This window comes from Caloenas nicobarica, chromosome 1 (assembly GCF_036013445.1).
Source record: "Caloenas nicobarica isolate bCalNic1 chromosome 1, bCalNic1.hap1, whole genome shotgun sequence".
Classification (NCBI taxonomy): domain Eukaryota; kingdom Metazoa; phylum Chordata; class Aves; order Columbiformes; family Columbidae; genus Caloenas; species Caloenas nicobarica.
Window position 1 is genome coordinate 60918326 of NC_088245.1, and position 13423 is coordinate 60931748.

The following is a 13423-nucleotide window of genomic DNA, read 5'->3' on the forward strand; positions in this document are numbered from 1 at the left end:
ATGTTACAGGGCCCTCTAACCACAGAGAACTCCGAAGTCTTTTTGCCTACTTTAATCAGCTGTAAATATTTTGCTTGCATCCACCACAAACCGGAATGAGCAACCCTAATCCGGCGATGATGTTGCTAGATTCCTCCGTCTCTAACAGCTCTGTTGGTTTTCTTAGAATCATAGAATCATTCCGGTTGGAAGAGACCCTCAAGATCATTCAGTTCAACCATAACCTAACTCTAGCACTAAACCATGTCCCTAAGAACCTAATCTATGCGCCATCTTGATCAACTTCAGTTCAAAACCAAAAAGCAACACGAAAAATTAAGCCAAAACTGAACAAACCTCACTCAGGTTTGCACCCTCCCCTCTCCCAAACTGTGAAGACTCTCATTCTTTCCTCAGACACATGAAAAACTTAAAGCCCATTTGCTTTCACATCAGATCTGCTTCTTGGCTGGCTGAGACAGAGGTCTGCTGTTGAATGGGGACAATGGGCTGAGAGGAAAGGGAGTGACACAAGGTCATGGTCATATAATATACACCAGATCTCTGTGAGTTAAGCAGAGATGATAACTCACACTGAGGTTATCAACTTCCCCAAGGAAATTATACATTTGAAGAGTCCTTCATGTAAGTAAACTGTTTGATCCTAAGTCTCATGCAGAACGTTGTTGTCTCTGCATCTTGATTTCCTCTGAATTCCTATAGACCTCCAAAGTTCAGTGATGACCCACCATGTTTGAGGAAAGGTAACACTGGCAACTTTGCTTCCACCACTAAAATAATGGAGGAAGAAATCTACACCTTGCAGAGGTGGGTTTTTTCCCCCCAGAACTTCTTCCTGTGTGCTTCACCACTCAAAGGATTAACCTAGGGTGTTGGATACACCTTCCAAAAGTGGAGCTTTCAGAGGGAAAACAAACTGTTCGCTTCAATACATGGGTGAAATGTTAATGAACTCAATGCATCCTTCCCCTTTTTATACTACACAGAATTTGGCCTCATGAATTTTTGATAAGTAATTGTGATCTAAACTAATTGATGAAAAACAAACACTTCAGAGTAGTTTTTATATTCACTTGCTATGGTTGCAAGAATATTTCTGTTTAAAACCCCAGTGGTTCCACCATTTTGTGTTTTACTAATCTGCATTTGATTTAAATACACAATTAGAATTGGAATTTTTTGTCAGGCATATAGAAATTTTTCTTGCTTTGTAATAGTCCTGATACAAACCACTCTGAAGTCATAGGAAAGGCTCTCATTTATTTCATAGAAAGGAACCATCTTTTCAAATCAAGTAACAATTTTGTTTGATAAAAGTTCCCTGCTAAATTTAAAGATCAGGGGTTGTGAGTTATCTAGAAGAGCATTTTTTTGCTGATTACTTTTTGATTTCGTAAAGATGGTCACAATAAATGTTGGAGACAAACTTCTAACATGATCTCTTCCTCTTCGGGTAAAGTCCAGCCTACCAATCCATAAAATTATTTGAAAAGTTAGTAAAAATTGCATTCGGCAAACTTGGATAACTGAAATATTTACTTGGCAGAGATGATTTAGTGATGTCTGTCGCCGGAGTATTTGTGAGAATCTTCTGGACACTGCAGAAAAGACAAAATAAATATTTACACATTGTTTGAAATAAACAAAAATATTTCTAAAAATATTAAATTCAAATAAGAACAAAGAAAATATATCCAGTTTCCTGTATACAATTGTGGCTACATAAAGTTCTTTCAAATAGCCCAGTTTTAACTTACTTTAAATTTTGACCCAAAACCTTAAATCTGGATGCTCAATCAGTTTTACAGAGGCATATTACAAGCAGTGATTTATAGATGCTGTGAATAATGAGATGACAAGAGAAATGTGGAGGACAATGGAAGAGCTTCACTTGTTCAGCATAGCAAATTTTCTCTTGATACACAAAGGAACTGAAGACCAGAAAGAACTATTTAATAGAAAGAAAAATGTTGGTGCAAGAACAAGTGGACATAAAATAATGATAGCTACATTATGTATGGAAATTAGAAAAGGTTGCTACTTAGCAACTTATTGCAAACAAAATTTGGTGGAGTCTTCTGACTGGACTAGTAGGAGCTAAAATCAGTTTCGGGTAGAATTTGATCAAAGTTTCTGAAAGAGATTTACAAACATGCTATGGGGTAAGATGGCCCTGGAGGCACTTGACAGTTCTCTGGTCCTGTCTTAGCTCTTTCAAAGCAATATGGACTTTGTATTAAGGTACTTCCTATACTTGGATTTTTAAATGTTGTATTGTGCATCTTTTGTCTGAAATCTGTGACTTGGGAACTACGAACCTGACCAAGGCTTGCAGTTACTCCTCTCAGTACCTCTATTTGCTGTGCACACTATCACAAATTCTGATGGGGAGGAAACAACTGCAGGAGCAACAAAGACTCATGTAAAAGGTAGGATGCACTGAAGTTTTTCCTTATATTAGAATCACCAAAGACCTGCAGATCTATCCAAACAGGACTTATACACGGCCACAGAATGGGTTTTCCCTCTGCACTGTACATAGAGAGAGTTAGAGAGTATAGATTGAGAATGACTAGAAAATGCAGTGTCTGTCTCCTTTTTGCCCTATAAAATCAGAAAAGATTTTGCTGTTGCAGATTCTCGATATTTTTGAACTGACCAAGATGTGATAAAGCGTATTTTCACTTCTGACTCTGTGTAACTTTGAAAATAAGCTAGTAAATAACACAAAAACCTAAAATGAGCTGTTCCAATTTACATCCTGACTGTTCTTAGTAAAATATACACCTAATTTTCCATGCTGATCAAAATAGTTAATCCTTCTCCTAAATTAGTTTTTTTTCTTCTTCTTCTTTAACTTTGTGGTGTGGAATTTAGTGCTCATGAAAGGCAAAGAATTGAGAGCCGTGAAATAAAGCAGACTTTATCAATAGGTGATGTGCACTGCAGGCATCTACAAAGCATGTCTGAAAAGGACTAGTGCCCTTTCCTGTGGTGACAGGGTAATTTGATCTCCTTCATTTTTAACTCTGGCACTTTTCAGAGCAAGGGCCTCAAAGCTGTATTCAAATTGTGCTAGCCAAAGGCTTGTTTAATAATTTCCTTTGCCTAATATCATCCCTAATGTTTGCTTACTATCAACAAAATTAATTTCTTATCAGAATCCACAAGAAGGGAAAGGCAATTCTTCTCATTTTGAGCAGTGCCTCATTTCACTAAATGAAATTGGTTCTCATGAACAAGTGGAGACTGTAAGTGAATACAATATTTATAACGCTGACAGTTTTTAATTCCTAAAAGAACACTAGCCTCACTTCCAAATAATTTGTACTCAATAAACACTATATACATTCCAGGTTAATAGGAGAGAGATTGGAAAATACGTACATTCAAATTTGATATTTCGTAGGTTTTCTGGTAAATCGTGGAGAGCTACTTTCAGCCACTCATCCAGTTGCTTTGCAAACTTTCGGATCACCTGTGTCAAACTAAAAAGAGAAATCAGTCTATCAGAACATGTTTACTCTGTGCTTTAATCTATAAAATCTGTGAACATGTAAAGACTATGAGTCAGTTATTTACAACTCAGGACTATGTAGACTTGCTGGCTTATTTGAGTTTGTAAGCCTGAAGAAAAACTTCTGACTATGTTTGCAGGAAAAGGAAAACACATCACTATGTGAAGTTCGAAACCTCACCAAGAATGAAAGTCTCTGTACTGCACTGCTTCGATACTTACAAACAGTATTCTTAGCTTGAAATAAAATCATTCCCTCTCTGTACAAACACAAGAACATAAGATCAGAACTGTTTAAACAACACAATAGATCAAGTTTCTGATTTCAGCTCAGCTGTACCCACATTTATACAGATGTACACAGGGATGTGCGACAACCACATATGCTGCAGGCAGGGAGTGGGTGATGATGGTGGGGAGGAATTTCCAGGTCAAGCCCACACAGGTGGGGAAGCAGGGCCAGAGCAGGACCTGCCTGTGTAGCTCTGCACAGGACAGGAACTTCCCTAGACAAGTGAGATTTCTCTCTTTCCCCTTACTACCCTTTCCTGAGGGCTCCATCGTTTCCTGCTAAACTTGGTGGGCAGTTTCTTCTTGGCTTTGCTCAGTATAAAATGACTGTTTCCAGGAAAAGTTGCAGGGTGCTGTGCAGGGGACTCCAACAGTTGGTTCTGCCAGACTGAGTTTCGCTGCCTGCAGCAATACTCGAGACACACAAATGAGAAAGAGAGAGAAGATGCAAGGAACTTGCCCTCTTTCAACCAGGCAGCTTATTCTGTTTGCACTCCTAAGACACTGCACTGAGAACAGAGCAGGTAAAATAAACACAGTCACAGGCCTGCTCTGCTCCACACAAACACCCAACACTACAGGGGATGGATGACAACTCCTGCACCCACTAAAATGTGGCTTTTCTGGACAGACAATGTTTGTTCCCAGGAAGTACCTCAGAGGGTTCTGGCTGAGTCAGCAAGATTTTCTTCAGGAGCTTCCATTGCAATGAGACCCGTCTTCACCCCCTCCAGTGCAGGCTATGGCTTAATAGCCACAATCTGGCCCTTTATATGCATTACAAAAGTCTATGTTCACACTCAAGTCTCTCCTTATTTGCTATGAAAGAACTAAGCAGCTTGAGAAAAGGACTGCTGTTCTGTTTAATCCTTCCAATGAAATAGACTGGGGGGGTGAGGGGCAAAGCCTGTAAAAATGTACATGTCTTATCAAGGAAAGCGCATGCTCCTAACAGGTTTCTTGTGGAAATACTTTGACTGTACTTTAGCAGTCATACAGTGTGCACAGGAGAGCTGAACATCTTGAAAACATTTGTCATAATTAAAACAGCTTCAAAATCTTGAGGCCCAAACATACAGCACTAACAATAAACTCCTAGAGCAATATTCTTAACAAATTACTCAATCTCAGGAAAGCATCAAATAATAATGAAAGTGTACACATATATTTAGATGATGCTTCTCTTAGGAAAATCAAAGGGAAAAACAGGGTAGCTGCATTCAGTGATTACACTTTTTGCTGTGAACTGCTGATCTCTGTCCTGCTTCATCTGTTAAACAAGACTTCTTGGACTCAGATGAGCTCCAGGTAGGAAAAGAACAACTGAGATCTACCACATGGAATGGAAAAGTGAATTTAGCTTTGAAACAAAGTAGGCGAATACTTGTTAATAATAATAATAATAAAGTGTTCCTAAAATAAGCATGCATCTGTTCTTCATAAGATAACATTTCAATCAAACCAGCTTGTCCAAGACTTCACAAGTATGATCTTCGTGTTTTACTCCTGGCAAGCTTGGGGTCCAAGAGTGTAAACAGGGACAAATGCTTAGGTTTCAGTATTTGAGTATGCCTGTGACTATTCACAAACAAAGCAGCCAGGCCAGCTCCTCTTGTCGCTATAATTCAGAACACTGTTACACTGTTATCCCAGACTAGCAGAAAAGTGCCCAAAATTTTCAGAAGACAATGTAGCACTCTGCAGCCTGCAAATTTCTGATGTTACCTGAAAGTCAGGACATGACTACCAGCTTGATGTCAATAAACCAAGAAGAAAGTGGTATCCTTTATCACACAAAAAATAACTTTTTTTTTTTTTTCCAATACAAGCCTTGTTAAAACCTGAACATTTAATCAGGAACATGTCAGCTCTTCGTCTCCTTTGAATTGACACTGTGATTTAAACTCAAGCAGCAAGTAGCTTTCTGAGAACTGGTGCCATTCTTGAAGACATATAATAAAGACAGCTGAGCTAAAAGTGGTCAGTGCTGCCAGCTACACTGACCTGTCAGGTAATGCTTGTAGAACCGTTGGCATCAACACTCCAGAAATTGCTTTGTACAGAATTGAATCACAAACTCCCACTATATTCACTACAGTGGAAGAACCCAATACAGGCAGCATATGAGGAGGCATCCCTTGCCAAAAGTGCAGAAGAAAACTTTGAACCTGCAATCACAAGAAAAACCAGGAATGTTTAAGCAAAGATAGTCAAAGGCCACAAGTACCATTTTTTGTTCAATGATCCTGCTTACATAGTATTCATTTCAGCCCCAGAGCTGGACTGATGCTGTACAACACAGGCAACACACATTCCCTAACCAGACAGGCTTATACTATAACACAGCCACAATAGTGTAATCAATCAAAGGGCGAAGAGACACTCTGAGCTGGTGACAGGGTGTCTTTATGTTACTACAGTAGACACGCCCGTGGGTACCACCATATTTTTTATCTTCCGTCAATGACTAGTGAGTGTAACTCTTTGGCTTCCACATGACAAGCCTTTTTCTCTCTCTTTGCTCTCTGTCCCTGTATACAAAAGGATGCAGCCTAGGGCTTGGTGTAGGGAGGGAGAGGAGGACAGCACGTGGCTTACAGGGGTCAGTATACCATTCTCCATCTTCATTTGGGAAAGAAACACTACACTTTTGGATTTCTTCTTTCCTTCACTATGAAGGAAATAGAAGAAAGAATGGAGAAAGGCAAAAAAGAAAATAGGGAAGTGATTTCAGACACAGCAAAATATACCTTGGAAATTTTTAATTTAGGAAAAGAAGATGTTATTAAGTGAATGTTATGATCGGTTCTACAGCGGTCAGAACACCAGCATTCACCAGTTACAACCTTTTGCACACAGTTGGTACTGAAATAAGGAACGACACCAGGGGCAGTAAAGAATATTTGCTGTTTATATATTGTTGTTGCTCTGCCCCTTCACCACCATTGATCCTGACAAACAGATTCTCTAACAAAATATAATGTCCTGCTCTTAAGAAAGTATTCTGAGACTCATCCAGCAAAAGTCCCTGGATTTGTGTCACATATTTCTCTCACATGGAAACATCTAAACTTGGTACAATGACTTAAAAGAGCCTCAGCTTTAAACCAGAAGTGTGAGAATTAAACTGTGTGAGGAAATAACGCAGGGAGTTTCTTGCCATTGTTCAGAAAACAGCATCAAAAGACCTGTTTCCTTTGATTTTTTCCAGGACCTGGATGTCATATTTGAATTAGGCTCTCAGCATCTCTGTGGTCAGATTTGTTTTCCTGGACTAGAGGCCTTTCCCACATGTAATATGAAACTGCTTGCATTCCAGCAATGTTTTATTTTTCAGCTCTAATTATAGAGCTGTCTGCATCTGCTGCCAAAAAACCCCCAGATTGCAGGAGGTACAAACCTTATCCATCTCTAATGGATTGTACCCACCTCTAATGGATTGTATCCACTGCTGAGCAAAGCATGTGTTCCAAGCTGCACTGCAGTACAGTTGAGCAACTGGAGACTCCAGCTACAGCTTTCTGGGATGTCTGGGAGGCTGTTGACCGCCCCCCACCCCAGCTGCCCTGCACCTTTCCTAACAGACCAGCAGAACCCACCATTTTGACTGTGGCACCTGTCCTCTGTTTGTGCTGAACACCCAGAGAAATTCCTTCAAACAGAGCTCAGTCCCAGCTCAAAGCTTAGAAAAGTGGTGGCGGGCACACTTCTTGAGTTGTAAGAACTGAATTGTCCAATATCTTGTAAGGGGATATTGCTGCCTTAATCCTGCTGGAGAATGGAAAGACAAAAAATTTCCATTGCTTTCATTCCTCTAACTTGCACAGTGTTGTGAGATTTAACGCTACCACTCACATATTATGTACTCAAGTACAGCTATTGCTCATTATTCATGAAAAGGATCGGCCACCACAAACCCATAAGTTTGTAATATCACATTCAAAATAAGCTCTCAGATCCATTAATACCCTATGTATCATTAAACCACAACTGTAGTTTCCAACCATACCTCATCAAAGTTTGCTCTTATTACAGTGTCGAGTATTCTCTGACAGTGGGTTCTATACATCATAATAAAGGTAGAAACCTGAAAAAGAATGAGAGGTAGACACACAAAAGATCATTCTACTTTAAGAAATACGCTTTTAAAACTATCAGAATATAGAACACAAAAAAGTAATTTTTTTCTTCTTAACTGTGCCCAATCGCAAAAATAACAAAATCAAAATCTAGTTAGATTAGCTTAAAGATGAGTTTTCTTAGAAGTAAATTCTTCCTTTGAATTCATGAATTTTTCTATGTCAATGGGGATTCTTCAAAAGTAAGAGGAGCAAAAAGCCTCAGTAAGATCAAAGAAAAGAATGTGGCCCTAATTAGGACATAAAGAACTATAAAACCCGATTCTTTTGTCCACTTTACATTGATACTACACATATGAATAGCATCAGAAAACTAGCAAGCTCAGCTAAGAGCAGCCAGAGCACTTTTGTCATACGTGCAGATAGGATTCTCTTCACTTCTAATCTAACAGGATAAGAAATGCTCAAGAAAGCATGAGAACTGTTTTTCAGTTTGCCATCAGATGTGTTCACAGATTTAAGAGCTATAACATATTTAAAAACAGTTACCCTCAAACCTCACCTGCTGTATGTAATGTAACTTTTAAAAAAACCTGTGAATGGGCTTCAAAAATGTTGTACAGCAGTGAGTGTCAGCTGCCTATTTTAAGGGAAGATACTTCTTCCTATTACATAAAGTAATTAAGTCCCTCATAAATAAAATAATAGCATTATTAAACTTACTCTAATTTGTATTTTAGATGACACTTTAGGCTTTGTATTTTAGATGACACTTTCATCCAGAGCAGGGACAAAAAAAACCCAACCAAACAAACAAAAAAACCAAAAAACACAACCAAAACACCACCAAAACCAAAAAACCCACAAAACAAGAAGCTGAGAAAAGATTTGCAAAGTGTTACCTTCTCCTCTGGCAGACTGGCTGGCAGATTTAGATCTTTGACATTTGGAAACTCTGGCAGTAATGTTCCCAGTTTGGATCGTGGTGAATACGCCACTGTCTGTTTGGTTACTTCTTTTTTTCCTGTTTCGTTGACCCAGGCTGCTCCTTTTTTAGAATACATCACATCATAATACTGGGAATTTTCTTTCACTGCAATTCCATAATAATGGTACCTGATACACAGAGATGTATATTTCATAAAGCAGATTGTTTGAAAATTAAAAAAAGGGGCAGGGGAAGGTAAGATAAACTGATAATGCAAATAATTTCTACAGCAAAACAGACTATGCAACAGTTTATATATTATTAACAAGTATTGATTCAGTAGCAGAACATTGGGTAATATATTGGGCTTCCAATTTTCATTCCTTCTGGTAAAAGTAGATCTCTTCAGAGTTAATAAAGCTGACTCTGTTGCAGGGTAGGAAAATAATGGACTTCCATTTTTTTTTTTCTTATTAAAAAAAAAGCATCGTAAAGCTACTTGTTGGCAGAGCTCTGCTGTGCAGCTGCTCCTTTAGTTTTGCAATAAGCTGAAGTACAGACCCTCTGGACTGGCCCTTCTGTTGTTATTTCAGCTCCCTGATTCTCAGACTGTTGGGGGCTGGCTTGATCCCTGAAAAGCATGAGTTTTTATTGCAAATGCATTGTTCAGAAATGTTTCAAAATTTGAAAACACTTCAATGAAAAGAGAGAGGGGAGAAGGCTTGTGCTGGAAAGCAATGAATGGTAGGAAGTGTACAGTTCAGAATTATTTGCTTCATAACTTAGCATCAGCACTGGGCTTAAATCAGCAAAGGACGCTACACAACACTGTAATTCCATACAGACCACAGTAGGAGTTACGCAGCACGATTGTGCTATAAAAGTGCATTGGTGGCCTAGTGGCATGAGTTCGTGCTACAGTTTAGCTATATTATATGTGTTAATGGAGGCACTGATTATCCCGTCTAACTCTTGCATCAAAGTAGCAAAGGTAATCTTATTCCTTCCATAATTTGCCAACTTTTATTTCAGTTTCTCAGCTGTAGACACCACCAACCCATGACGTAAATTTTTTAAAAAGGCAACACAAACTTGTGTTACTTATATATTTTTGATTCACCCTGGGATTTTCCAGTTCTCTACTTACAGCCTCTCAAAAGCCTATCAGACCATGATGAGACACCGAATACCACTATGATGGCAGGAGAAGTTACCATCTCTGGATGTTCGTGTTACTCCCCAGACTGTTACTGATTTCACAGTGCTGACAGCAGATCTGTTCATCTGAATGGACTCAAGATTGCTTAAGGTAAAATCAGCTGGTTTTACAAAGGTCATTGATTAAATTAGTGAGAGTAGCATCTAAGTGATGGTAGTTTACACTAAGGTGATTTTTTTCCTTTTTTTCACTCACAGTCATTCACCCACAAATCAATGCATGTCATAATCTCCAGCAGAAAGTGGTGGCAAAGAGCTGGAAGCCCTAATCTTGTCTACCAGCACAGATGGGGTGAGAGGAGGCCTGGGGAGTTGTAGCAAACTTCTAGTATGTGGCTCCCTTGCCGTGCACACTGAGGATGTTCCATGTTGGCCATTAAACATAAAAACTATACTGAATTCAATATTGAATAATCCAAGTGAGATTCATTAAAACATTAAGCTGACACGGATTTCCTAGCTTCAATACTTTAGAAAGTCACAGTATCTGCTCCAAATCTGCCCATCGGCACTTAGGCCAAAATGTGTATTCCACACCAGAAACCAGGTTCCAGGTCAATCCTAAACTGTTACAGACAACTAATGACAGGTTTATGCTAACACTGGGGTTATAACACCAGCTGTAGAAGTTTGTCTCTTCAGCTTGAATGGTAACAAAGCCAGCTTGCAGTCCAAGTCCCCCGTTTGGTCTCTAGCAGCTGTCACACATGCACTGCACTTAAAAGCCATAAAGCTCACATACATTCTGTGCAGCATGTCTGGGGCTCAGGAAGCCAAAAGGAAATGCTACAGGGAGCTGGCACCACAAATCGCTGAGGAAAGTGTGGGGAGGAGGGAAAATGTCACATCAGGCAGGACTGCAAATGTTCTAGATGGACTGAGAGGTTTACATAACTTAAACAGGGGTCAGTCTCTCATACCAAGCTTCCTCTTAAATAAATTCCAGATAAAAATGAACTAAAGCCTAGAAAATCTGGCAGAATTTAACCATGCGCTATTTAATTTCTCATATATTTCACTTGGCAGTAAACTACATAGAAGAGTTTTCCAGTTAGCTTCGAAATCATATAGACAGCAATAGCCAAATTAACTCTGAACTTTTTCCAGAAAAACTACCTCTTTCAGTAATTTTACCATCCCAAACGACAAAAATTCACTGGTGCACCTTACAAAGATTCTTCTACAAGCACTTTTCTGTATTTGTATTAGAAAAAAAACACAATTCAATAAACAGAACTGGAAAGTTTGATCTGCAAAAGAATAATGTGCAGACTACATAATTATTTTGTGGTAAACAGTGGAATGTTTTTTCCTCCCGTAGATCCGTTATCTGCAGCACTTAAAAAAAAATATGTCAAATTCCCTTCATAACATGCAGTTTCCATCAATTTAACTAACCTCTTGTGTACATAATTGAAGAGTTTCATGGTACAGTACAGCAAGAAATCATCTTCTGTATTTAACTGCCTGCTCATGGCTCACCTGGTGGTAGAACTGGTTTTAAGCTCAGTGCAATAGAGAGCAGCTGCACGCTTACAGCAATAAACCCAGCTGCAAGAATGAAAACCTCACAACTGATGACCAAGAGTATAGCACCATTGTAGCTCTGAACTTCGTCATGTTACAAGGCAGCCATGCTATAAAAAGACTGAAGGCAGAACAGTGTGAAGTCAGATAATCTTAACCACTTCCATGGCCGAATTTCCTTTGGCAGTAGCAGGGAAGTGGAATGAAAATAATACTGGTAGCAATCTGTCAGCACAGCTCGTGATAAAAGGACTGAAGTGTTAATAACTAAAGTAATTTCTTTATATAACACTTAATTGGAATGTGGTCAGATGTTTCTGAAACAAAAACCACAGAGCTCTGTTGCGGCTGTGCTGGGTCTAGCAAGGAGTGTATTTATTGAAAAGAAGTGCAGTGTGCATGTAGTGTGTGTTCATACCTTTCCTCTTCATTGGATCAAATGAGGACTCCTCTGTATGCTATAATCCTTGGGGTGTTAACCACTGCCAAAGGTGTAGGTGTCCTCTTTTGGAGCAGAAGAACTCAATTGTGTGCCTACTGAGGCTGTGAAATTTGAGTAACCATGATGTCCCTCACAGGGGTGACCAGGGACTCTCAGGGGCCAAGGGTTTTGCCTGGTACAGGCAGCATGCTTTTCAGAAATCCCTTTGTGTTTGCTAGATAGCGAGCAGAACCACTGCAAGGGTGACGTGAGAGGAGTGTGTGACCTGAAAGACCCTCCGATGGGCATGCAGGTTAGGGGGAAAATATGCAAGAAATATTAAGTCTCATTGGTTTTTAGCCTTATTGAGAGTAAAAAGACATAGCTTTTGGAGATACAAGACACCTCTAGTCAGCAGATCAAGAGCATCTTGACCCTCTGAGAGACTCCTGGAGCTATGGGACGTGCTCCATTTTGAAAATACAGCACTGCTCATTCCTTTCATTAAACAGGAAGACAAATAACAAAGCTGTAGCCAATGTCAGTGTGATGTAATGGTTTACAGCAAGTACTCTCACCTGAATCCTTCCATAAAGCAATAAAGCAACTTGTGCATGCTTTCACTCTGTCTTTATGAACTTCCAAATAACTTATATTCAGAGCTGAATCCTGATTGTCCAAGTCTGGACCTATCACACTTTCCTAATATGCTGTTGGACTAGCCCAGAATTTGCACCTGAGAGATTCCCAGTATCTCTGTTATGACTGATGGTATGGCAGCTCTGAATTTGCGTTTGGGAAGAGATTTCAGACCTTCAGTTAGCTGCTTATATATGACTGCTCTACTAAAAGAAAGCTTAGTTATAAAAATTAGGAGAATATCAAGATGGGGGAAGTGACATTTTGTCCCATCAAAGTAATACTGCTTGGCATGGACAACTTGTTAGAAGAGCACAGTGAAGTTTATTTTAATGGCATTTACAGTGACTACCCTTAGACTATCCTGTAGGATTCTGCGAAAGTTAACCAAGAAAAGCAGATATGTGTATATATATATGTATATATATACACACACATTTTAGGAGGCTCGTACTTGCCATAAAAGGATCCAAAACTCCACTGGAAAAATTTAATGGAGCCCACAATCAGAAAAAAGTATTAAAACATCACCATATCCTCTTTATAAAATAGTAGAAACACATTTTGTCAACAATAGGAAAAAGTCAAATACTCCAGGAAGTGCACTGTTTTTCTGAATCAACTTATCATTCTGGAATTAGGATGAACTGTTTCCAGGAAGTACCATCTTTTGGGTAAGGCAATAAATTAATTCCTTGATCACTTAAAGATATGTTGGATTTCATTACACAGGAAAAATGGTGATTAAATCCAGATTTGTGGACAACTTCAGTTTAGACCAATGTATGTTCCTACCTAAATTC

The 13423-nt window shown here is 39.1% G+C and overlaps 1 protein-coding gene across 1 annotated transcript in view; it reads right to left on the reverse strand.

Moving 5' to 3' along the window:
- Window positions 1–13423, reverse strand: part of RFX4 (regulatory factor X4) — a 97531-nt gene that overhangs the window by 36574 nt on the left and 47534 nt on the right. Inside the window, exons 6-10 of the mRNA XM_065640953.1 lie at window positions 8790–9003; window positions 7818–7895; window positions 5813–5976; window positions 3388–3488; window positions 1540–1598 (exon numbers count right to left, since the gene is read on the reverse strand). Of these exons, the coding sequence (XP_065497025.1) occupies window positions 1540–1598; window positions 3388–3488; window positions 5813–5976; window positions 7818–7895; window positions 8790–9003 (616 nt within the window). The remainder of the gene's footprint in view (window positions 1–1539; window positions 1599–3387; window positions 3489–5812; window positions 5977–7817; window positions 7896–8789; window positions 9004–13423) is intronic.